The sequence below is a fragment of the Halichoeres trimaculatus genome, unplaced genomic scaffold (assembly GCF_033239565.1).
Source record: "Halichoeres trimaculatus isolate MK-OKI-2021-1 unplaced genomic scaffold, fHalTri1.1 fHalTri1_scaffold_4, whole genome shotgun sequence".
NCBI lineage: Eukaryota > Metazoa > Chordata > Actinopteri > Labriformes > Labridae > Halichoeres > Halichoeres trimaculatus.
In genome coordinates, this window is record NW_027437182.1 from 11,905,615 (window position 1) to 11,931,504 (window position 25,890).

The following is a 25,890-nucleotide window of genomic DNA, read 5'->3' on the forward strand; positions in this document are numbered from 1 at the left end:
CTTTGAGTGGGCGACAGCGAACACTGTAGAATGTGAACGTGCGTATGTGCGCGCGCACCCTCGCGTAACTTTCATTCATAAGCAGCTGCATTGAATTCTGTGCAGCGGGGCTTTCACTTATCGCCCTTTTTTGACCTATAAAAATGTTGATGTTTTTTAATGAGAATGTGTAATGTTATTTCAGTTTCAACATTTATCGCAATTTTCACGTTTGCTGTGACCAAAACTGACTGTAACAAAATTAAGATACTTTTCATTCAATTATCTTGAAAACCTACAAACTGAAGATGGCTATAACACTTTTGATTGAGCAGCTTGTAACTTGAAATTTTAAATTCCTGCACAGGAGATGCTGTTTACTTCCACAGTTATGCATTTATCTATTTTACATGTATCACAGCCAGTGTTGACAACTTCTTTATTTGCCATCAGCTTCATGACAGTTTGTTGTAAAATGGATTTATTATGAAAATTATGTTGATTCACCTTTTTCTTTTTTCATAAACACAAAAATTGACACTGACATAGAAAGAATTACACTATGTTACAAAACCAACTTGAAATATAAAAAGAAAAAGAAAAATTGGTTTTTGAACACTTTTGAAAAATCTCAAGTCACCTCTTCCTGTTTCATTCAGAAATCATTCATAACTTACATCCATTGTAATCTTAACCAGTGCGAAATCTATGAGGTAAAAATGCAAAAATATATTTATTCTATCTTTTAATGTGATGGAAAAACACATGAGAAACTTATCCTAAGAGAAAAGAAATCCACAAATACAAAAATCTGAGTTTTTAGTCAGACTAAAAGAAATGTCTTTTTTGATGATGAGCTAAAGCAGGTTTGTTTCAGTGCAAGTTACAGTCAAGCTCACTTTTCATGTAATATAGAAAAAGAACATTTGAATTTAATTGAAAGCTTTGGTTTCAATCATGAATACTGAACATATTGGTAATCAAAAAGAAAACTCCAGGCAGACATGGAGAATAGAGACACCAGGAAGCAATGCAGTCATTTTAGGTCATTTGTTCTGCCAAGGCTGTAACTATTCAGTAATTTCAGGCACTTTACAGGCCCTCCGAAAAGCTCCTGAACTACACATTCTCTGAGTCCTGGAGCCTTCATCACCACATTGTGTCTTTGATGCCCCCATCATTCCATTAGAAATGTGTGGATGAACCAACAGGTAATATTTGGAAGATATTTTTTAATTCAAGCTCAAGTCTCAGGCCCTGCTCATATTAAGCTCTGAAGACTGTGAACACTCACTGACAAAAGGTGTTAAAGGAGATTGGGTTAAAGTTAAAGCTTTTATGTTATCCCATTCAAAATATATGAGTCCCAAACAACAGAGAGACGAAACCTGAGCACCTCCTTGCAGTGGATTTGTGTTTTGAGGAGCAATGTCTGTCACCGCAGAGAACAAGTTGTAGGTGTCTCAAATGTCAGCGAAGTCCAAACCTTCACAGTTGTTGCTTTTATAGATGAAGATGTACCATAAACTACTACCAGGCAGTTCCCTTAACATCAGCATGTGCTGCTTTCAACAATACAGTTAAGTTACACCTGTCCAGATTAAATCTTCTCCACATAGTTTCCAGGAAAGAGACCTTCCCTTCCTCTAATCCTGCCTGTCCACCAGCCTGACGGATCTACAGAGAGAAGAAGCAAAGAGAGACATTATCAACCAACACAATTCAGATCTGTCAAAGACATGAAACATGGATGGTTATATTTTATGACCATGCTCCATCTTGCCTCTCTATCATCCACACACCTTCTTTGATGAGGTCGAACACATCATTGACATCAAAAGTGATCTCGTCTGTGTCCTGGCCAATGTACTGATAAAGTGCCCGGCAGCGGGGCCCCTGAGGTCGAGCTTGTGGTTTAGGAGCAGGAGGAGGTCTTTTACTGATGCTTCTTTTCCTCTGTTGCCTGTGACAAAGAGGGAGAAAAAGGGAGCTGCTGAAAAGGAGGACTAACAAATAAAACAATCTCAAAAAAGCAGCATTGTACCCAAATTCAGAGCTGAAATAAAAACACAAAACTCTGTATGGGTACTGTTTCATTAAGTCTGCATTCGATTTTTTTTTTCAGTACGAGGTCTTTCTCTGATGGCGTTTCTGTTTGATTCAGTGGAATGTGAGGAACTTTCTGTGTGGAAATAGAGGCAGAATACAATAGCTGTAATGCAATCCAGGAACCCATTTCTGTTATCTAAAGATAATCTGTCATGGGTAAATCTCTGAGTTGACATCTGCACACAAAGACAGCTCTCAAACCTCATGTCCCAACACCATCTCTATTCTTGCATCTCAAGCCGCTCGGCGGACTGTAAACAAACTTTTGCACAGAAAATATCCAAGGTAAGTTCTTGGCCAAGTGGCTTTTATCGCTCACTGCTAACTACAACAAAAGCTGTGAGGTGTTTGCTTCTAGATTGCATCTGTGCTAGAGTGCAGTCCTTCAAATTCACAGCTAATTTCAATGTGATGGCAGAAATATTTCTGCAGCTATTAACAACCACAAGTGCGCAGACTCAAGTATAGAAACTCTACAAAGTTTAAATAGAAGAGTTCTTCAAGAGTATGTGAAACCATCATTAAAACCACTATCAAAACCATCAAGTTACCAGAATTAAAAAAGGACAGTGTTCACTCTGAAGATCTAAATATAGTCGCAGCTTATCACCCTATAATCTGAAAAACACAACAACATTAAGATTCTCTGAAGTGATACTCTATGGAAACTTCATATAAAACACTTGATGGAAATTTCTGTAACCCATCAAACCCCAAAACACATGATCTACTCCCAACTCATTGAGCCTAAGGATTACACTTTAAAACCCTTCAGTATCAACAAAGCCAGGCCTTAACAGAAACCAGTGGAACATCTGAAACTCCTGCTCTCTAAAAACAGGTTTAGTTCTCTATCTGTGAAGTTAATTCATGTGCTGTTGCCTAGTGAGTGCTGAGCCTCACCTTGACATGCCACAACAACTCTCGTATATGCTGACATTTAGTGACTAACAGCTCCACCCACACATACTGTGGTTCCTCCCTTTATGGCTCTTACCCTGACATGCCCTGGTCAGGCACGTTGAGGAAGTCCAAGTTCCTCTGGTTGTGCTGGTTGTGGGCTGGGGCCCGGGGGGCACTGTGGGAGCCTAGTTTAGGCAGGGCTGCGCTGGGTGGCCGGGCCTGTTTGTGCGGGGATGAGTATGTGATGTCTGACGGTTGGTTGTGAGGTGCTCTGGAGAACTTGGCTGCTCCATTCTGGTGAGCTGAGGAGAGAGGAAAGGGGATAAAGTTTTACAGTTTTTTGATTTAAAGTCTACAGCTGTCCTTGTTTTTTGCTGTATATCTTATGACTTTATCCAGGAGCAAAAAGAAATCCCCCCTTCAGGAACAACAAAAAGTTGAGAGTGAAATTGTCAGGCACTAGCTTAAACATACAGTTTCTGAATTGTTATTATTTGATATTTTACCAAAGTAAACATATCTCTCAAAAAACATTAGTCTCACCTTCAACATTTTACAAGAGCAGAAGTTTAAGCACCAAACTGAACAATGGTATGCAGTACTAACACAAACATAGGCAGGTATCACAGAATGGGTTACAACTGCTTATTCATAAATGTATATCTAATCTCCCAGATTACACTTTGCCGTATAAACTATCATAAAAGGAAGGAAGTGAGCTTTCTGAAAAATTTCATGGCAGTGTTGAAGCACTTACTCTCACATATCCAGGTCGCATAACCTGCCTTTAAATTTTTCAGATAGCTCACTACTATTCATTGTGTTGTTCAGTTTACTTTTGATGATAAGCTACAGTATATCTGTATCTTATCAATAAAGTAAACTGGACTAAACAATGATAAGAAAGGACTTCCAGACAGTGTGAGGGGTGAGTTCACCTCTGCTGGCGACATTATGTCTTCCTCCACCGTGAGACTGTGGAGCGGTCTTCCTGGTAGGCTCTGGGAAAACAAAAGTTTACTTGTAATGAAGTCAATTAATTCAAAATTGTCTCAACAGTCACGTATCTCTTTCAATGAAGCTTTTACAATATTTCCTAAACTTACTGGAGGACTTTGGTAGACCGTCCCCAACAGTGATAGTGAGCGTCTTCCCTCCAGCTTTGAGCACTGCCAGGTCCCCTTGACCCCTCTGAAACACCACCACCCTGGTGCCTCCTCCACCCCAGCCTTCTTTCTTCACCCTGAACTCCAGCCTGAGCGATAAGAAAAGCACATCAATGGGTTGGTGTCTGTGTTTCTTCAGCAAATATGATCACAGTTTGTAGTTATCTACCTGTCAGTGAAGGTGATTGTCAGTTTTCTTTTGGTGGATTCCTCAAAGCGTTTGGAAAGCAAGCTGAGGAACTCTGTCTTAAAGTTGGACTCCAGCAGACTGTCATACTGGGCCTCATGCAGGATGAAGAAGTCATCCTGTCTTGTACTAAAAACAAACAGACAAATAGACTATTCAGATTCCCTTTTAATACTGCACTCATGTCATCTAACATCTTTAATTGGAAATGTGTGCTCGTCTCAGGCTTGTATTAATAACTCATCACGTTTCATTATAAAAATGTCAGAACAATACTTCCAGTGTTTATCAGGCATGGCAATGTGGGTTTAAAATCAAGTTTTTAAGATGATAAAATAGTAACAAGAAGTTCTAGTAACATGAATCACGAGATCTTCTCCATATTTGGTATTGCTCAAACAGTGACTTCTCACACAGAGGTTGTTTATGAAAAGCAGCATGCTGGTTCTATTCTCACAACCCAACTCAAAATCACACACAACCGCAAATGCCACTTGCTGATGGTGATCGGGGTGTCTCATACACCAGACGCCTACCTGAGAGAGACCCCACCGATGTATCCAAACTCCAATTTTCTTTTCAGCACTTCCCTTATCTCTCCTTTCTCTGGTCCTTTCTTAACCTTCTCTCGACCAATCAGGTAGATGCCCTTTGGGGTCAAGATCAGATCTCTCTTGATGGACTGTGAAAATGAGAAGTGAGAAGTGTGACCAGTGCTAGAAAGGAGAAGAAGAGTCGGAGGCTTTGGGGAAGAGGGATGGCTTGTGAGGCATTGTGACAACACATCTCTACTTTTGTTCAGCAAACCCATCATTGCAAAACTTCTTAAAGTTTCACCTTGAATCTGCGATCAAACTTGTTGACGGAATCAGCAAAGTCGACGCGCTCCCTCTTGGCCAGGAACTGTCGCAGCTCAGGCTTCTGCTCCAGACCGAGGTAGTCCCCAACGAAGTTTCTGTTGATGCTGTTCTTCCTCCGCTCCTTGGAGTTGTACAGGATGTCCGAGGCTGTGCCACAAAAATGAACAAACATTAATAACCACAACTCCAAATATGAATGGCAGTAAGATGGCTACCTCTTCTGTGACTCACCCTCTTCTCTCATCTGTTCGTACTTCTTCCTGGCAATGAATCTTCTCCAGGATTTCTGGATGATCCTGGCAAAGGTGTCAAACTTCCTCTCCCTCATTTCCTCAAGAAGGAAGAGCTAGAGGCATATAACAAAAACATATTTTATTGAAATAATGTAATTCACTTGTGGCAATAATAAAGAAACTATATGCATAGAACACCTTTTATAAACCTAACTTATAAATGGCTTTATAACAATTTTAAATAAAAAAAATTCTAAATGGATAAAAAACATCTACTAAATCAGAAAAAAACATAAAGAAGAAACTTTGAAATCTATTAAGTGTTTCTTACAGATTCAGGGTTCTTGACAAAGACTTTGGTGCGTCCCATCTGGTACTGATCATTGTCCATGTTGACAGAGCGGAGGAGGTGAAGGACCCCCTGCTGCTCTGGACCCCTCCAACATGGCCACGTCTCGGCTGTCAGAATAGCATACCTAGGAACAACAAGTCTTTGCACATCAATTCAAATGTACATTGACTCTAACAGTGTGTTTGAGCAGTTTTCTTCTTTCTGAACTCACCTCATCAGAAACTTATTGAAGACTCTGCGATACGCAAATCCAGCACGTCTTACACGGATGTTTTCCCGCAGTCCGAGGTATTCCACCTGGTGCCTGACTCTATAATCACACAAATCATCACCCTTATTAGAGGGATTAAATAAATGTTTTCATGTGGTCTGAAGTAAGGATGCTGACCTGCTCTCCTCCCAGTCTTTCGGTCTTTTTGTCTCATTGGGTTTGATACAGCGGATATAATGTGGAGTGCATTTCATCAGCGTGTTCACCAGATCGTTGGCTTGTTTCTGCCGGAAACAACAATGCATGATCAAAGCATTGGTACAGTCTAAATAAACTACATTTTTAATTGTATCTGAATCACATTATAAGGAGATGTTGATTTAAAGCTCTTGTGAGGAACTTTTGGCTTGCTTTGAGTTTGGCGCCCCCTAAAGACTAAGTGGTAAATTTTACTTTTTTTCTGACTGTATCCAGTAGATTTGGAATGGGTGTTTTCCAACAAAAAAATCTAATCCTCAAAAGTCAAATTTACCGCTTACTATAGTAGTTAAAATGTAAAAATAGCCTGTCTTGGTATCACACCAACCTTGCAACAGTGGCTACTGCTTACCTTAATCTTTGAACTGGCTGTGGTGGGTCTGCTTTTCTTATCTGTGTTCAGATTTTCAGGGAACAAGCTGCGGATGAAGTTACTGCAGGGACACATTCAGAGGATTTTTTTTTTGCTGAATTTTTCTTTTGTAACACCACAGGTGAGAAAATCACACTAGCTTAAGAGACTTACTATTCACTGCTTTGCATGAGCTCAATGAGATCAGGGAAGAGCACATCCCTGTTTCTCTCACAGAAGCCGTTGATATCATATGACACCTGAAAAAACAATCAGTGTGATGTCAGCACTGTTAACTTGAATTACCAGGCACATATTATTAATAGTCAAGAACGTTTTCTCTTTTTTGCTATATATTTTTTAGTCTTCATTCTTGGTGTTTATAGTGTTCAAGTGATAACAAACATGTTTTACTAACAACAAAGAACATCTGCCACCAGGCCTCACACAGCAGCTCTGCATATCAAAATGACTAAAACACATGTTCTTGTCAAAGGGCTGAATTCCTGCTAAAAGAGAGTATGTTCAACTGATGTCAGGCTCCTACCTTGCCAGCGTAGTGATGTATGACAAAGCCAGAGTTCCAGCTGTTAAAATGTTCGTGCGTCCCTACAGCCGCCTGCAGTTTCTGCAGCAGAGTGCCATCTGCGCCTTCTCCTTTGGCATGCATGGTGGCACACACATCATCCAGCACACTCATTACACCGGGAGGATTCTGTCGGAACATGGTGTTGATGAACATTACAGAAAACACTCACAGTTTGTGACATATATTTGAAAGATCCCACATCATTCAATGCAATCTCTTTAGTTTTTGGTTTGCAAATTTACGCTGTTATGAGCTCACCAATTTATTTTCAATGAGGTCACACACAATCTTGTTGTTAAAGTACTCAATCGGAGTCCACTTGATGCCCTCCTGAACATACTCTTCCTGAAAGAAATTAAAAAGTCAGTCAATGAAAGCTGGTTGAAAAGTGTTTTTGAGACATCAATCCATGTTCTATGCTGCTTTCACAATGCAAAGTTGCAGGTGTTCCTCAAACAGACACTCACTCTTAATCATAAAGTGACTCACACAACATACTGCAGAGATTAAGAAATAAGGCATACAAATAAAGAGAAGTGGCAGAAATTCCAGAAGCACTATATTTCACTGTTCCTACCTGCTCAGCTTTCAGAGTCAGCTCAATGAAAATCTGCTGCAGCTTCTCGTTGACGAAGTTGATGCAGAACTGCTCAAAGCCATTCCTCTGCAGGGTGAGAATTTAACATCAACCTGCAAGTTTTACTATGCAAAAACTAACATCCTTTGTTTTATGTTTGTTTGAAAAAGTCATGGACAAACCTGGAATATCTCAAAGCCGTAAATATCAAGGACTCCAATACTGAATTCTTCATATGGTTTCTGAATTGCCTTATTTATGGCCTAAAAAGAAAGACAGATAGCAGAGGAAAAGTAGAAATGTGAGTTAATCAGTGTAAAATGTTCAGGTATTTCAGTTGCAAAACAAAAAAGAAAACAAAAGCAGGACATTTCCCTATTTCCTCATTTTGTGTCTATTGCCACTGTGTGAAAAGTTTCACTACCTCCACCAGGTAGTCAAAGAGTCGAGCATAGAGGGCTTTGGCCAGGGCATCTCGTGTGTAGGTGGCCTGCTCCTGGTTCAGGGTCACATTGATAGACTCAGACTTCCCTCCCCACTTTGAATCCATCTTCCGGCTGGTCAGCTTGTCCTGCAGGCGGTTTGGGTCAATGCCCAGCAGATAGGCAGGAAAGGCAAGCACTGGAAAGGAATATTTTATATGAACACAACCATGTCTGCTATGATAAAACGAGTCATTAAAACAAATCAGATTTTTTCCATTTCGAAGGCTGAAATTTGCAGACTTTCTGACGGCTATTAAATGTAACTTCAACTAATATAGACTGCAGTAGCTTCAATTGTGAAACTCCAGACGGCAAATGTGAGAGGGTAATATTCCCAACCTGAAAGTAAAGACCAATTATCTTCTGAAAAGGTAATCCCTAGACAGCAGACAAAGGAGAAGATAAACAGGGGAGTACTGATGTGCACAGACTCTTTCAATTAGCAGGGTGTTTACCATGGGACTGCTTTGTCATAGAAAGCTTTAATTAACTCATACCCCTTGGAGAGAAACTGGGCAATTTAAACACCAGGTGGGAATATGTATGCACACATGGATGACTGTCTGGATGTGTATCTAATGTGTGTGTATGCTTCTCACTCACAGTCAGTGCTCTCCACCTGCCCATAGTTTCCAGCCTCAATGAAGCTGATGTTTCCCAGGTGGAGGATGCCTGCTATGATCTGCAGCACCTGAACCTGGATGTCATTTGGGATCCCAATCACCTGCATGGCTTCCTGGAGACAGCAATACAGAAGCAGAGTAAGAACACTAACACAAACAAATCAGTGGGTTTTCTTTTTCAAAACAAAAGCAATGGTTTTAATTTTGAACTTCCCTGAAGGCTGAGGAATATGTTATGATACCTATGTCCTTCATTCAGTGCTTTTTATGGCTAGAGAGAATGCAATTTATTACAGAAATTTGATGAAACAACCTTCCAATGTTGCTGAAACTCTGTGTTTGAAAAGACTTACAATAGTTACATCAATTTACATTTAAAACGCAGAATTAAAGGTTGTCACCAACTGAAATTTAAGCCACCTTGCTTAAAAATGCTTTCACTTTATTCAAAAATTAAGATTTAGCAGGGGTTTAACTCTACATCACTTTAAGCCAATTGTACTACATGAGTAGTAAGTAAGAAGTGAAGTTTATAATTGGAAACATTTTTATTAATTGGAAATTAAAGCCTCAGACTGTTTGAGTTTATGTTTCTAACGGCTAACTGTTTCGCAAATGACCGTTGGCTAGCTAATGTAAAGGTAGGTACTGTTGCAAGGCAATTTAGTTAGTAAAAATTCGTCCGTTTGTCATCATAAACGCACAAAGTTAACTGGTCTCTACTGCTGCTGCTTGAAAACAACCTTTTTGTCAATCATTACTTTCAATTTAAGGTATTTGATCCTCAAACCAGCGCAATTATAAATTACATTAACCCAAACCAGGGTGTAGCCTACCGTTACCCATAGTGAACGCTACCCATTAAGCTCCATACTGCCGTTGCAGTATGGAGCTTAATGGGTAAAGTTTATAAACCCGTCCGTAAAACATATTTAGTCATTATATGGTTCAGTTTTCATCCATTGTACCATAGTTTCTTGGAACTCTTTGCTGTCATTGGTTCCATCCACTTTATAAGTCCCAGACTGGTTGAGGTAGTAGTAGTAGTTCGGAGTCATGATGCCCAGGCCCTCCTTCTGCTGAGCGTTGGCGCCCTCTATCAGCTGAAAGACAGTAGTGCAAGAAGAAGATATATTTTTGATCTATTAGAATAAGAAAAATCTAAGAAATTATTCCCTTTTTTATCTTTTATTTTAACACCTCCATGTGTTTTTGAACCTCTCTTACCTGATAGTAAATATGGAAGTTCCTCTCGCTCTCATTCTGGCTCACAACCCTTGACTTCTCCAGCAAGAAGTTTGAGATCTTCCCACCATCTGGCTCTCCTCCTCTGCTGAACTGAATCTCAAAGTATTTACCCTAGAAGGAGCAAAGAAAGCATTGTGAGCGGTCAGATATTACAAAATAACAGCAAACTACAGAAGTTACCTGCTTTCATGTCTACAACAAATATTTATATGAAAAGGGTCAGCCCCTTGCCTCCTACAAATTGAATGAGTTAAAAAAAAAACTTGTCTCAATGTGTTAACCCCACACACAGTGTCTGTTCCTGTCACATCAGTGGTGGTGAAAAACAAACTGATGTTGTGCACTGAAGCTGCACATTGGTCTCCCTTTGTGGTCTGAAGGTGTGAAATTAGAGCATCAGGACCCAACTGATGAGAAATGATGGGGGCTTAAATGGAATTGCTTTTGTGAGAGTCAAGCCAGTGTTGCTAGGTGACACAACTGTAGGCTCGATAGGATGCTAGCTTTTATTAATCACAATGCTTTCCTCCATTTAAGTCAGTATATAAGATAGTTTTCTAACATGTGTGCACTGATCAGCTCATGTGATCTATGATGTTTGATCAAGTGATACATGTGAATTTTGACATTCTTGCATCTCAGTTTGACATGATTTATCAACAATTACAGAACACTACCTGACTGACAAAGTACACTCTGTAGAGTTTATTCTTTCTCAGTCTTCTTCTTTAACAGATACCATTAATTTTTTAAAAACTTATACATTGCAGATCATCAGTTTTCAAAATTAAATTCTGTGTGTTAGGTCTGACTCGGACTAGTCTGTTGGTTAAAAGCCTAGCCTAAGTCGTGTTTCTGTAGTTGTTTTCTTAACAGAAGGGCCAAGCTGACCCGGATCGTATACATTTGGCACACATATGATCACTTAAAGGAAGCTGCATACATCCCCACTTAAAAAAAATAACTTTCCCTTCAAGTCGCACAGAAAATGTGGGATTATCTCTTGCTGCTTAATGAGCTTGTCTCACATCAAAAGAGGCAGAGTGAAAAGGAAGACTGTAGTTGACCTATGTGGTGTTACTGATTGTGTTTTTGGTTTATTTTAACAGAAATTGAGACAGCAGGTTTGTTGTGTTATGTTTATAGAGGACTTGTTTTTATAGTTCAGCCATTTTGATACCAAGAGCAAAATATTTGCAGCATTAGACATGATTTTGGGTTTGGTTAATTTGTCTGTTGACAGTGTGAAACATCACTGAGACAACATCCATGTTTAACACAGTCAGGGTTATTAAAGCACATTTCTTACTCACAAAGCGACTTGAGTTGTTGTTTCGTACGGTCTTGGCATTACCAAAAGCTTCCAGCAGAGGATTGGACTGTAGGATGATGTCTTTCACATGCTGCAACAAACACACAAGGTGACTCAAAAAGAGACATGACAGAAATAGCTTCTCCCCTCACTGCAGGAAGTTCTAAATGTGTACTGAGTCATCAAGGCTGTCTGTACCTGAACTTTAGATCCTCCACCAGACACTTTAGAAATGTAACCCATAATGTATTTGGCAGCCACTGTCTTTCCAGCACCACTCTCACCGCTACCACAACAACATGAAAAACACCACAAAGCAGCATTATATCACTTTGACTTGACAAGCACATGATGAAACACACCGTATCATGAAATAACACAGCCAAAGCCAGGAAGGGGATGACACAAGGAGAGAGTTAAAGCAGAGCAGTAATCACCTGATGATAACACACTGGTTCTCTCCATCGATCATCATGTTTCTGTACATGTTATCAGTCAAAGCGTAGATGTGCGGTGGGTTCTCATATTGAGCCTTAAAGAGCAGAAATAGAGAAATGTTTATGGCAGATTCAGGTTTGTGGAAAATAAAATCACCAAATGTTTGATTTTTACTCACAGCTCCTTGGTAAAGTTCGATCTCTCTGTCAGTGAAATAAGGCATCTGTTTGAACGGGTTGACTGATATCAGCACAGGGCCGATATATGTCTGAGCAGAGAGGTCAAGGAGTGTAAGTGACGGACAAGTTAGTAGTGCACATTTTCATAAAGCCTCACAAACCTCACCTCTAAAAATGGAACTGATGTACTGCATTTTTTTTAAATTCAAGGAAAAACCTCCCATTCACTAAATTCTAAAAAAACAGCTTGGGTTAACCAAGTACATTTTAATTCGGTGTCTAAAGCTGAAAAAAAAAAAAACAATAAAGCTGATGAGATGTAATGAAAGCTATTTAATATAGAAGGGTGTTTCTCAAGTTAGGAAATAATCACAGAAATAGTAGGGTACAGAGATACATTTCAGGACACTTCTGATTGGCAAACATTTACAGTTATTTAAAGGTATTAATCTTACAACAGCCGCTCATGTCAGTGTCTGAAGAAACCTCTGCAAGTTTTCAGTAACTGTCTTTAATATCAAAACAAAGCTAAAAAAAACTCTCTTCACAAAGTCAGTCCAAAAAAGAAACCTCTCTGGAAAGTACAATTTGCCAGTGTCTTTTAAAGCGCACAAATAAAAGTAGGGATTAAGCACTCTTTTACAGTACTTCTCAAGACACCAAATCTCCCTTATCAAGACCTCACCATGGTGTTGGATGCAAGAAAAGACTACCAGACTCAGACAAAGGCCCATAAATAAGGCCAACAGAGGTATGTTTACCATCTTTGTTTAAGCGTGTTAACTTGCAAACAGTCGCCAAACTAACACAAACACCAAGCAATGTTTAGATCAATGAAAATGTCAATAATTTTGTCTGTATCAAAGCCAAAATAAAAAATACAGGATATAATAAAATAGAATTTCAAACTGATGATGGCACAAGAGATAACACATGAGTATCAAGGTTACTGCTGTTTATCCAGAGTGAATGTGTGAATCAAAGGTCAACTTATAATATGTAAATGTAAAAATATACTATATAAATTATATATAACTATAAAAAATCTGTAACAAGTTTCTAACACATGCGACATTTGGATCTTGGAGTGTGATTGTGAACCACCATCCAATAAACCAAAAGCACCATTTTATCAAAGAAATTATATTCAGGGACTACTTTTCAAGTAAAAATGATCTGCGGCTTGGGATCAATGAGTTTACCTTACACCTCAACTCAACCTCATCTTGACATTGTTACTTTTTAATTACTTTGATAAAAAAAAAGTACATGCTACATACTGACATACTACTTAGTGACTTGAAAGCAGTTTTACAAGTGTTTTTAGGGCTGGTGGAGGAAGCCACATCATCTATACTAAAAACAAAGAAGAAGAAGTAATCTTCCATTAATGTTAGTGATAAGTACTTGTTGTTTTGTATTTATAAATGTGACTTCTTGCTTCAGTGTGCCTGTGGTGATGTCAGCTGCTCTCTTGACTCTAAATATGGTCTGAAGCTCAGCTGTGCTCAGGGAAAGCGGAAGTGAGCTGTTGAGTCACAAAGTGAACGTCGATGAGGAAGAGTGAGGTTGATCTCTTTCTACTCCTATCTGTTAGATTTACTGATCATATGTGTGCTTTAGTTCGCATATTGACCCTTTTTTTGTCTTTAATCTCAAATCTCGACTAATGGTAAACGTAATCATGAAACAGGTAGTTGATGCATGGACTTCTTACTTTCATTCTGACTTCCTTCCCCAAAAATACTGAAGCAAGATTCTAAGTTTGTTTGACACAAACTCACTTCACATGTTGGATGTTGATCTCATGTTGATACAGTGGATTAAAAATCAAGATTTGTGTCAGCTGCGACCTTCAGGATCGTGCATTATTAAAAAGTTAAACTAACAAAGTGAGAGCGAGAATCTAATGTTAGTGTGTGTTTGAAGGATACAAAGATGTAGTCGTCCATGTATCTTTTCTTTAGGTTGTCTACGATGGCGTCCTCTGTGATCTTGGACAGCAGGACCATATCGTCCACACCGCTCTGCTTCACATTTTGACTCTGCCAGTGATACTTGGCCTGAGTGACACAACAGAAAGACACACAGAAGAAACAGTTCAGTGGAAACTTGTGTAAAATGTTGCTTTTTAAAAAGAAGAGATATTTGTTAGGACATAAACCCCTTATTTTCAAACAATGTAAATCAAACCACAGATTTCGTGTGAAATTCAATTGACACGTCATACAAACACCCACTCAACCTCCGAAACAGCTGAACTAGAAGAAGTAAAGGGAGCTTTCAAAGTGTGAGCTTGGAGGTTGTTTGTTATTCATGTAACTTTAAAAGCAAGCATTTCCAAACAAATCCCTGGGAGAAGACAGAAATTTAAGAAAACTAAAACAAGGTTTGAAAAGAAATTCTGTGAATGCGGTGCTTTTGGAGGTCATTTCTCTTGCTCCTCTAATGAATACAAACAAAGTAAAAGCTGTAGATGACTCTGAAAGAATGACAAAAAAGGAGCCATGAAGACACATGGGTACTCAGAAGTATCTCATGAAGTAGGTTTGATGTGGTTGGCATCAGTGTACATGCACATTAAAAAAATGTCACCCACTGTGGTAACCAGTAAAGGAAGCTGTGTCTGGTTGCCTGGCAACAAGTCATAGGTGGTGTGAGCTCATTTTCTAACTAAAGAAATTTTAGAGAAGCGCCTCTCCAGTTCTGTGAAACTAAAACCACCTCACAGAGGAGGCTCACTGAGCTGACTCCAGCTTAATGACTGTTGTGATGTGAAAAGGTGTAATTAAAGGGCGTCACACAGACCAGAACTCTCCAGGTGAGGTCGATGATGACACCTCGTTTCAGCACCCTGAGGTGAGCTGATATCCTGAGTCTGGGTGTTCCCTAAAAGATGTGGGTGTGTTTGATGTGTGAAGACTTGTCACAGCTGTGGTCTAGTGTGTTTGGCGAACATTTACTGCTGCATGTGCAGAGGATCAGGCTGAGAGTCAGCACTGTAAGGATTCTGACCTGGATTCACATGACTGAAACTCATTTCTTGAAACTGCTTGAAGCTATTCAGCAAATTTAAACTGAACAACCATCTTCTGATAAGAGGCTTGTACTTTTCTCAGTTATCATAAGACAAAATTGGACAACCTGTAGTTTGGGAACCAACGCAGACATGTATCTTAACGCTAGTAGAAAGCTTAAAGCTTCCCATGTTACCTACATCAAAGTTTTAAAAAAGAGTTAAATAAATATTGAAATAAAATTGTATGCCTTATGTAAGCCAATTACATAACACCTGAGTACGTGACATATGTTGTGTATTATTAGTGGGTTTTTTTCTAAATTTAAATACCCCAGACAAGGTGTATGTCTAATTTTCACTCTTGAAACCAAAAGTAGCAATGTGGTCTTCAGGTTATGAATGATCTTTTTACGGCTAGGTCTGTTGTCTCTCTATAACTTGCCTGAGCTGCATTAAATGATTACAATGGGCTTCAAGAAAGAATTTAGCTTGGTTTCATTGAAATATTCAAATAAAGGATGGATTCTTCGTAAGGGACTAAAAGAATTGTGTGACTCCACTTCTCCGTACTTTCCAACTTCCCTTCAGTGTAGGAGTCACTTAATCCCAGACACAGGGTGTCATCCTGAAGATGGCACTATAAATGAAATGATGACATAAAGGAGACCTCAAAATGCTAAAGTCTGAATGACCATTTAACAGAGCTTAGCGCTGTTGTCCTTATAAAATGCCAACAATGTGAAACTTTTGTGACACATATATATTTACTGCTGTCTTTTTCAACAGAGGATTAAGACATAATTGGGCTGAAGTGAATGCACGCTTTGATTTTAGTAAAAAAGAGGAAACAATAGAGCCCATATTCAGGGTCATGTAGGAACATATCAGTGTTTTTATTTTTGTTTCCATGCAGAACATCACATTTATCTTTAATTACACCATGATCTAGATTTTGACATTTGGTCAGGAAGTGCTGCTTGGTAAAACCCCCTTTGGTCTAAATATGAACATTTAGTCATGTTAAATCAACATGTCTAACACTCACAGACGACTGTTAGATATCTCTTCTAAAGATCTCAGGTTCACGTGTGAGATGGGGATTTCTGAAAGTTCAGATGCTTGTTGCTAAACTGTTTTCATTCCTCTTTTGCACACAGTGAACCAGCTCTGGTCTCCTCAGCTTATGACAGTCGCCAAGTGACCTGGATGAACGTGTCATGTGGAAAAAGTCACAAATTGCTTTGATTCCAATCATCCATTTGCATCAAACTCTATCAACGTAATTTGACCTTTGACCCTGTCATGGTTATTAAGGCCACCGGAGGTTGCCTTGTGGAAAACCCTCTTCAGCAGTCTAACCTTAAAATTCTTGAAGCAAAATCGAAGATAGATCTCTACTCTCATGTATTTTTTGACAGAAGCAAAATAAAAGTGATATTTCTGAAGTTTCGATAAAGAACAATTTCACCTTGGGGGAGTTTCTTTTACAACCAGAAATGCGTACAACTTGAGGGAGATGTATTGTTAAGACGTGACATTTTTGCGAAAAAGGTATTTCCACCTCATGAGAGCTTAAAAACTTTTTATCCGAAATTTGAGATGTTTTTTTGAAAATGTGGCGTTTACAAAACCATTTTTTTTTTTGCAATTTTTACATTTTGTGCATTTCTAGGTGTAATGGAAACACAGCTAGAGTGGGTAGTTCAGGTGCTAAAAGCATAGATAGACAGTTTAATACACAGTCATAGTCTCTGTGATGTCACCCATTTGTTTCTGATGCTAAGTTTCGAAGACTATTGAAGCCACTACAGTGTGCGGATGGAACAATTCAAGTGTTGTTTTTTTTTAACAAGGTTGTAAATATGTTTGTCAAGCTTATAAAGATTGTCTTTTCTGCCTTGGTGATTGTGCGGTTTCAGGTGTTTCTGAAGCCTTCTTCAAGCAGACTCTTGAGGAACTACAGTCTCTAAAACTTCCTCATTAACCTCACATTTATAGACCGTGGCTTTCTGCTTGGTTGAAGCCAACTCATTTACCTTAGATTTAAATAATGTCACAAAGCCGAAACTTCTCCAAATTCTCATCCATAGACTGATTTCACTGAAATTTCTGTTGTTACACTAAATTTGCTGCCTGTCTCTTTTTTCGCTCATTCCTGTATCCCTGGTGATGCTTTGGATAAAAAAGACAACCAGCATGAACCTATTCTTCCATTTAATTTAGCGTGCAATCATGCTTTAATTAAGGGTCATTTATTAATTATACAATCAGACTTGATTTTAAGCTACTATATGGAGTTAACCACTCATTCACCCAAGGAAAAATGTTTAAATCAAACCTCTCATCACTCAGCCTGACATCAGCCAAAAAGGACAACAATAGAACTAAATGACCCCCGACCTTGTAGGAAGATATTGTGCTCAGCCTCATTAGAAAAACATTTATATAAACTTAAATATCTGTAATCTGTGGATCTGTAATCTGTAATCTGGATCTTTTGATTGGTGTATACAGTATTATACTAGAAGTGTTAATGGCCAAATTTTCAACCGTCCGACACTAAGTAACTTTATTATAATAGAAAATGCCAGAAAAAGAAAAGAAGCTGTAGCTTTGAGTTCTGGCACATAAAGGCAGATTAAACTGCAAATGAAACTTCACCTGTTTTGCAAAATGTGCCCAATTATCAGAAGGTGCTCATGACAAATGTTGCCTCTGTTAAAAAGATAATTCAAACATAAGAAAAAAATATGAAAGATATCACTGAGAAAAACTCTCATTCTCCTCAGACATGATGTTCACGAGTGAGACAGTGATGTTAGTGTAAAAGAGAAAATTTCTGATGCTTGGGGATTTAAAAAAACAACATGCCAGTTATCTGTGTTGTGCTGTGGTTTTGCCAGCTAGTCTGCAGTACACTGTAGCCTGTGGCACTGCTGAGTGTGAAGCTGACTTTAAAACACACGACTCAGCAGGAACCTCCTCATATATGACTACATGCTACTTCAGTGTTAGCATTTCAGTCAGTCTACTTAACACCTCTCACTTCAGACTCTTATTTTGAAAGGATTAATGTTACAGCATAGGGAAAATAATCTCAAATCAACAATTTCAGATTAACAGAATGAAACAATTTAACATTTTTTTAAACAGACTGTGAGCTTTGGGTGCGTAAGGACCATACAGACTGTGAGGAGGAAGTGTTGTGACAGAAACTACAGCCTCTCCTGTAGTCCACTTCCCCCTCTCACACCTCGTCTCCACCTCTTGTGAAACTCATAAACTCTGTACATGCTACATCTCCTCTTCCTGCAACGGCCTGCAGCTTGCTTTGCCGACCCCCACAGTGCAGAAACATCCTAAAGATATAAATCTTAGAAACTGAGATTACAGCACAGCTTTGTGAAATCAGCATCTTCACATGATGTCCTTTTTCTGCTTGTTTTGATTAAAAATGACACATCAAATTTTTCTTTCTTGTCCTTTGCACACCTGAAATTTACATTTTAGGAGTCTAAACCCACATTTTGAGTGCTGAATATGAGCATGAATCAAACAGAGGTGGTGTTTTTGCTTTCTTGGGTGAGTTTCATTGAAAGGGTTAGTCTTGAAAAAGAGGAAACTCATCTGGTGTTGCAGATGGAACTGAATTTCCCTGAAGAAATGGCCTTTTGTAAGAAACACATCACATCCCTTATTTTGTAAAAACTAGTTTTCAAGCATGAAAAGCCACTCAAGCTTTCTTGGATTGAAACTACAGACATGAAACACAAGTCACAGTAAGCTGTTGACACTTTCAGGAATAAGAAACATCTGAAAGATTCTGTCTTGCAGGAAAAAGATTCAAAAGCCAAGAGCCACTTTTCACTGAAGAGGAAACAAGAGGAGAGAACACACACAACATCTGAGTGAAGGTGTGTGTGGAAAATAAAGGTGTGGTACTGTACCATTGTTCCTGTGGGCCTCTCCTCCTCAGGTGTCCACTGCCCAGAGAGTGTGTGTATGTGTGTGTGTGTTGGTAAAATCCACAGGTGGATGTCTTCAGGCTGCAGCCATCTCAGCCACACACAGCAGGACAGTCAGAGCCGACAGCAACCAGACAAAAACCTGCAAGACATCCACTGCAACAATTCAAAAACCTACTTCCTCATCCTCCTACAGATGCAGTGTGTGAAACAAGAACTGCTATAAGGCAGCACACACACACACACACACACACACACACACACACACACACACACACACACACACACACACACACACACACACACACACACACACACCACACACTCACCACACAGGGTTAAGCCGCTACTTCTGTATTTCTGTCATCAGAGGGAGGACAAACTAGTGACCAAACAGGCAGCATCGACACATCACAACAGCACAATCAGTCAAACATTTCGACAGCAGTGATGCTTCACTCGAGTAATAATGAGCTTCAATCTCTTGCCCAATGATGGTGTTTCAGTTGTGCTGAGCTCCACCCAGGCTGTGGTTACTTCACCGTGTGTTTGTGTCACCAGAGGATCTGCTGCTTCCAACGCCCAGAGTTACTGATGCAGGGTCACACAGGGTGTTCACACACACACACAAACGGCTGACAGGAGGGTGCTTGTTTTTAAAGGTGTTTGGTTCTTGCTGTATCTGATTTTGGTGAGTCTCTGCACAGGAAATCAAGACTGACATGGCTCCAGTTGTGACTTTCTGGTTTAAAAACTTGTAAGGGGCTCAAACTTATCCCAAAACCAAGAGAAAAAAAAGAAATATGTACATTACAGGCATACAAGACCTACAAATTAATCTTAGTGCTTCAGTTTTGCAGCCAATATGCCGAATATGGTGATCTTCCTTTGTCTCCCTGTAGATGTCTTTTTTTTTTAAATTTTGCTCATCACTTTTGCATGATTTTGTGTCTCTTTGTAGAAATTTTTTGGGGGTATCCCTGGTCGTCTTGTTTCCCCCATTTATTCTTCCAGTTTCTCCACTCATCTGCAGTCAGGCTAAGCAGGTGGATCCAGACATCCCTCTCCTGATCTGAACACTGTTTTCCAGCATCTCCAGGGCATTCTCAGGTGTTCCCAAGCCAGGTGGGAAATATAGCCCCTCCATTTGCTCTGGGTCTTTTTTTGGGTCTCCACTGGATTGTGGACATACCTGGAAATGCTCCAAACTCCAGATGTCTGAGCTCTTTACCATGGCTGAAGGATGGAGGAGATACACTGTTTGGATCTGGGAGCTCACACAAGACTCCAAGATACTGGATTTCCTACAGCGACTCACTCCCCCTGCAGAGGGAGCAGTCAACTGTTTTCAGGGTAGAAAGTTAAGACCTCAGCCTTGGAGCTGCAGACTGTTATCCCAACTGCTTTGCATCCAGCTGAAAACTGCCTCAAAGCCTTAAGAGGGCCCCAGACCCATGAAGCCATCAGAGCAAAAACAGATGCACAAAGCAGACACGACATTCTGATGTCCACAAACACGACACCTCCAGTGGGGATGTGTTCAACCTTATGCAGAGGAAAAGAACAGCTCTCACTTTGTTATTGTTTGGCATTTAAAAAAAAAATCGTGAGTCAGAGGCCCCACCTGTTTCCTAAGACATCGCCACAATTTCTGCAAAGAAGCTTCAACAGACAATTTCCAATCAACTAACTTTGGGCCATTAAGAGACAATTATTGGCACATTGGATTTTTACTCTGACATTTGATTGATGAAGAGATTGCTGATTCAAATTAAAGGTGCTGTGAGGACTATTTTTTAGGATAAAAAATTTCCCATGAGCACCATCACCCACTTTTAAAGAAAATGAATGGAGAGCAGATCACAACTTCCTTTGTTCAAGACAACTTTTCCCAGGATGCAAAGCAACAAGACAATGTTCTTGTTTATGGTAACATATTGTTAGAAATGGGACAACAGACAAACCTTGTAAACTCGATTTGTAGTGTAGTCGAATCCAGGGGTTCCCAAACTTTACCATCCAAGACCCCCAGCAGCATTTGCTTCTGGCCAGAGACCCCCTTTGGAAACCAACAGACAATGTTTCAAAATATGTAAAGAAATGTCAACTTTAAGAAGTGTTTTCTAACTTTTATTCACTTTTCAATAATCATTACTTTTGTTTAGAATATGAAATATCAACAAACGAAAGCTGGACTTACACACGTAGGTTGTTGCAAAAGGGAGAAGGCATTTCAGGGCTCTGTCAGCCAAGGTGGGATACTTCTTTCTTACATGTAGCCAGTAGTTAGACAGCCTCAAAGTTCAGTTTAGTTTTTCAAATAGCTTAATAGGCAAAAACCGCCAGGTCAACACAGATCAAGATATTGTCCAGCTGAGGTTGCAGCTGTCACACGAGGTGCGGTTAGATTCAATCGGAAACTTGAGAATCCTATGATAATGACACTTTGAGTGTTGTATGTTCAGGTAAAATGGTTATGAAAATAAAAAAAATAAAAATAATATCATTATTATTATTATCATTAATATTATACTTTGAAAACCACTGGTCTAGTCAACAGACTTATTTGTTTAGTGTTACTAACAGTCTGGTGTCTCACTGGGAAAATCCAACCTGTCCACGAACACTGAGAAATAGCATTTAGAAATAACCAATTCAGGCACTAATAATCTCATTTTAAATTGTGGACTTTAAAAAGGTACATATATAAAAGTGTTACTATTTCAAGATCACTTTAAGAGTCCCCACAGAGCCTTTCAAAATTTCTAGGAGTTAATATCTTGTGTGTAATTCTGGCTGTAGCTTGAGTTTGACTCCTCTTTTTATGAATTATTTACAGTTACAAACTCAAACGCATGTTCAGTAACAGTGCTTTTAATAAACCCTGTCATGTTTGCTGTCATGTGGGACGTCTCGGCCTCTAACGACAGGATGAAACTGTTGCTTCATCTTTTCCACAAAGGAGGTCAGATCCAGAAATAGACGACCATCATTGATGATCTCAGCCTGTCTGGGGCCTATTTTAACTCGCCCACTGCCAAACATGTGTCACGCTGTTACAAAGAAAAGAACAATGAATGGAAAAATGAGACCAGGAATATTTTAGAATCATCAATGCATCTTGTTTAATCAATTTATTATTTCCTTTAAAAAAAAGAAAAGATGTACAAGGGGGACGTATGGGTTTATCTTCTATAAGATGAGACAACATACAGTACATGTCACGTTATAATTATCATGTGTACAACAAAACAAACATTACCGACACTGTCCCTCTTATTTACTCAGACAGAACAGGCTCACTCCTCAACATGAGCCTTTGATACAGGCACAGGTGGATACAGAGACAAAAACTTACACTTCAACACTGAAACAGGAGAGAATCAGGCAAATCATGTGCAACTGAAAATGTTGCAGTTCATTTTCTCATTGAGTCAGTCCTGATGGACGTGTGGTATTGGTAAGCTTCAAAACAACCAAACTTAGATTGAAACATTACTTTTCACACTTTCAACCTCATTTTTACCAATGTAGGTTAAATAATTTTTTTTCTAATCTGAAAAGGAGATTCCCAAATATTCAACTTTTACGATAAGTGGCACTATTTTTCAAATTTTAGGTCTAAATTTTATTTTTGACAAGTCTAAAAATAACTATGAAAACAGAAAGATGAATGATGGAGACCAATTTTATTTCTTAATCCCAATATTTCAGATTTTTTTTTCTATGTGTTGGCCCTTTTTCAAAGTGTTGGGATTTTAGGAGGTAATGTTTAACAAAGTCAGGTAAAAGCTTCAACTATGATAGAACTGAACCCAATGAGGCCCCCTGCTGGTGAGTGAGGGTCATGTTATCGGGCTCTGCAGACTGATACGGTAACACAAGGCTCAAACTGAATCCTAAAAACTTAACAGAACACACGTTAAAGGATAATTCAGAAATATTCAGACATAAACACTGAACTATTAGCACCAATCCAAACCAAAGCACCACAAGAGAAAACAGGAACAACACTGCAGCTAATCCTCAATGACGTATATATTGTAGCTTCCTCTCTTTATATGAGAGGATATGACAGGTAGTGTCACAAAGAGCGACTGTCAGCAGTGGTCAGTGTGAACGTCTGTGACTAACTACGGTCAGAGGAAAGTTCAGAGCACAGCGGACGTCACAGCGATGACTGAGCTGTGAGACTCTGAGGCAGCATTTCTAAAAGAAGCTCTGCAGGATGGACCATCAGCTGAAACAGCTTTTTTGTTTCAAATCAAAACGAACATTTCTTTGATGAAACCATTTGTATATGACTAATCGGAGTGCAGTGACTCTATGATCACATCTCTATCCTTAAAAGGGAAAAAACATTTCAAAGCATGGACTGTTTCTGACGAGTGATTAGGTGTGTTTTCTTTTTTCCCAGGATATTAAGAATGCTGATGATCACAGCTTGTTTCTTTTAACAGACATTTACTCATCTTTAAGATACCTTATGTTGATGATACGTCAGTCTGTTTCTAACATTGCTCCAGGTTTAATATCACTCTGCGCCAGTTTAAATGAACCTCCTATTTAGAAATATTTGGCACAGCAACCCTTGCACAGCAGATGGGTTTCTGACAGCCATAAATACATCAGATCTGTGCCACAAAGATACCAGATATTTTATGGGTGTGTAAATCCAACCCACAGATTATCACTCCTGCTATAAAAAGCGATGCGGTCAGGGGTCTTCATCTACTTGCTGAGCCTGTTCCTGCTGGCAGAGCTCGCTGTGCTCAGAATTTACACTCACAGTAAAAGTTACCAGTATTGTCGAATGAGTGGAAACATGTGGAGAAAACAAACTCTGGAAAAAAAGAGAAAAGAGATAAACATCTACAGCAAAGCTTGAACTGAGAAACTTTCAAAAGTTCGGAAAACAGCTGAAGGACTCTGTGTGTGTGTTCACCCTGTGAAAACTAAGGTTTTTGAAGTAATACAAATTTAAATCCTTACTGATGGATGGACAATAGACTAATAAAACCGCACCAAATCTTGTGATATAAATCAAATAATGTCGATAGTTTTTGTCAGTATAGCATTGCTTTATCAGTCTACAGCTGGCCCACATCACTTTAGCGCCCTTATTTGTGGCACAAATACAAATGAGCAAAAACATCCCAAGAGGGCACAAGCTGGCAGTTCCTCAGAGCAAGTTTTAAAAACATTTATCCCAAGAAACAGTTCTTTAAAAAGATTTAATACAAAAGCCGCAGCATTCTGCAGCCACAAAAGCATCCTTTAATCTGAAAATGTCCCTGTGAGTTCGCACACACTGACCATGTCGCTGTGTTTCCCGTGTTTCTGAAGAGCTGGTAGACAAAACCAAAATGGCAAGAAGACGGCGGCTTCACTGCAGTGACTCATTTATAGCTTCCACAGAGAGATCAAGTCAAATCACATCATGTAAAAAATAAAATACAAAAGTCCTCTGACTGCTGACACTTTGTGCAATTTCAACTCTGCTCACACTTCAGCCGAGTTACAGCAAGGACTCAATGAATACGTTTGATATGAAACAGGACAAAAGCATAAAACAAGAAGTCAAGTAACAACTATTAGATAACAAAAAAGAAACCGTTCGTCTTATAACATGATACTCCTTTTATGGACGAAGATATCTGGAAAATCATTTTCTTTACAAAGTGGATTTCTTAAATTCATAACTAAACAAATATCACCAGTTATCATACAGGTTTAAGAGAGTACTGCGACCAGCCCTGCGGCCAAACTGAAATATAGTAGCACCAAATTATTACAACAGAGGGATCGTTTCGAGAGACAGAGAGTTCATCCTCAAAGAAGTGACGTCTCTCCAGGTTTCAGCAGCCCTCCCCTCCAGTGGATTGTAAAACTCAGCTCGGCCCACAGAGGAGACTGGCTGGGGCTAGAAACGGTCCAGTAACAGGACCAGGCATCAGTCAGACAGCATCCCGGTTAAATGTCACTGCTGCTGTGGAAGGCTCAGTGGGAAGGTTTTCAGGCTTACTGAGAGTGTGTGCGTGACCCAGAGAAGCAGGCTGTGGGTTTTTACCGTGTCCTTGTGGTCAGTGTCCCTGGCAGGTCTTGCAGCACATTTGCCTGAAATACGGACGGCTGCAGAACTTGAACCTGAGCACCATGGGGCAGTAGGCCACAGTGTTCACATCTTTGCACTCTGTAGGAAGACATGCATTCAACAACGAATGAGTTACTTCAACACTTGGACAAAGAACATAAGATTATTATAGGAGTCAGAAGCTCATCAGCTTCATTGAAAGCAAGGTTATAATAGTTTTGGATTTGTCATTATAGTTTAGTTTTAGTTAGTTTTGACATTTTATTTTCCATTACAGTTTAGTTTTAATTAGTTTTAGAGCAGGCATTCTAGTTTTTATTTAGTTTTGATTTTTGCAACAAGGCTTAGTTTTAGTTTTTTCATACCTTATTAACCAGGTGCAGGATTCAAAAAGGTCAGAGTAAATATTTTGTCATACTGTTTATTTTCAAGTCCAACATAGTGCTCACTGCTCAGTCAATGCTGATACCAAAATGTTGGCTGCTGCCTTAAACACATGAAAATAATATAAACTTAATATAAAAAATATAAGCATAAATTATATAAAATAATGTTGACATAAATTACATAAAAATAATATCAACATAAATTATAAAAAAGCAATGTAATATGAGCTTCAATAAATAAAAACTTGGACTCTGTAACAATAAAGGCAGACTCAAATACGATAAAAACTTGGACTCTGTAACAATTACAGATGCTCTAATTCATTGCTCCACTACATTTCGTCGCAGCACAGCGCACAGCCAGT

At 39.2% G+C, this 25,890-nt stretch overlaps 2 protein-coding genes across 4 annotated transcripts in view; both read right to left on the minus strand.

Moving 5' to 3' along the window:
• Positions 1-642: 642 nt before the first annotated feature.
• On the minus strand, positions 643-19,500 carry myo1f (myosin IF). Of its 2 annotated transcripts, XM_074668733.1 has the most exons (29): positions 19,375-19,500; positions 19,028-19,187; positions 13,996-14,124; positions 12,061-12,150; positions 11,882-11,976; positions 11,643-11,730; positions 11,446-11,535; positions 10,112-10,243; positions 9,853-9,987; positions 8,865-8,997; positions 8,201-8,397; positions 7,959-8,039; positions 7,777-7,863; positions 7,458-7,544; positions 7,158-7,325; positions 6,785-6,870; positions 6,611-6,692; positions 6,178-6,284; positions 6,001-6,099; positions 5,769-5,913; positions 5,436-5,550; positions 5,182-5,351; positions 4,881-5,026; positions 4,327-4,473; positions 4,098-4,246; positions 3,930-3,992; positions 3,086-3,293; positions 1,782-1,942; positions 643-1,656 (listed from the first exon to the last, which is right to left on the minus strand). In XM_074668733.1, the coding sequence occupies exons 2-29, from the start codon at positions 19,028-19,030 to the stop codon at positions 1,580-1,582; spliced, it is 3,270 nt and encodes a 1,089-aa protein (XP_074524834.1). In that variant the 5' UTR covers positions 19,031-19,187; positions 19,375-19,500; the 3' UTR covers positions 643-1,579. The 2 variants fall into 2 exon arrangements, with proteins under 2 accessions (XP_074524834.1, XP_074524835.1); XM_074668734.1 differs by lacking the exon at positions 19,375-19,500 and having other exon boundaries at positions 19,028-19,224.
• A 2,670-nt stretch (positions 19,501-22,170) lies between these two features.
• adamts10 (ADAM metallopeptidase with thrombospondin type 1 motif, 10) overlaps positions 22,171-25,890 on the minus strand; it is a 61,982-nt gene continuing 58,262 nt past the window's right edge. For both annotated transcript variants that reach the window (XM_074668210.1, XM_074668209.1), the window contains one exon: positions 22,171-25,238. In XM_074668210.1, the coding sequence (XP_074524311.1) occupies positions 25,129-25,238 (110 nt within the window). In that variant the 3' untranslated portion in view covers positions 22,171-25,128. The remainder of the gene's footprint in view (positions 25,239-25,890) is intronic.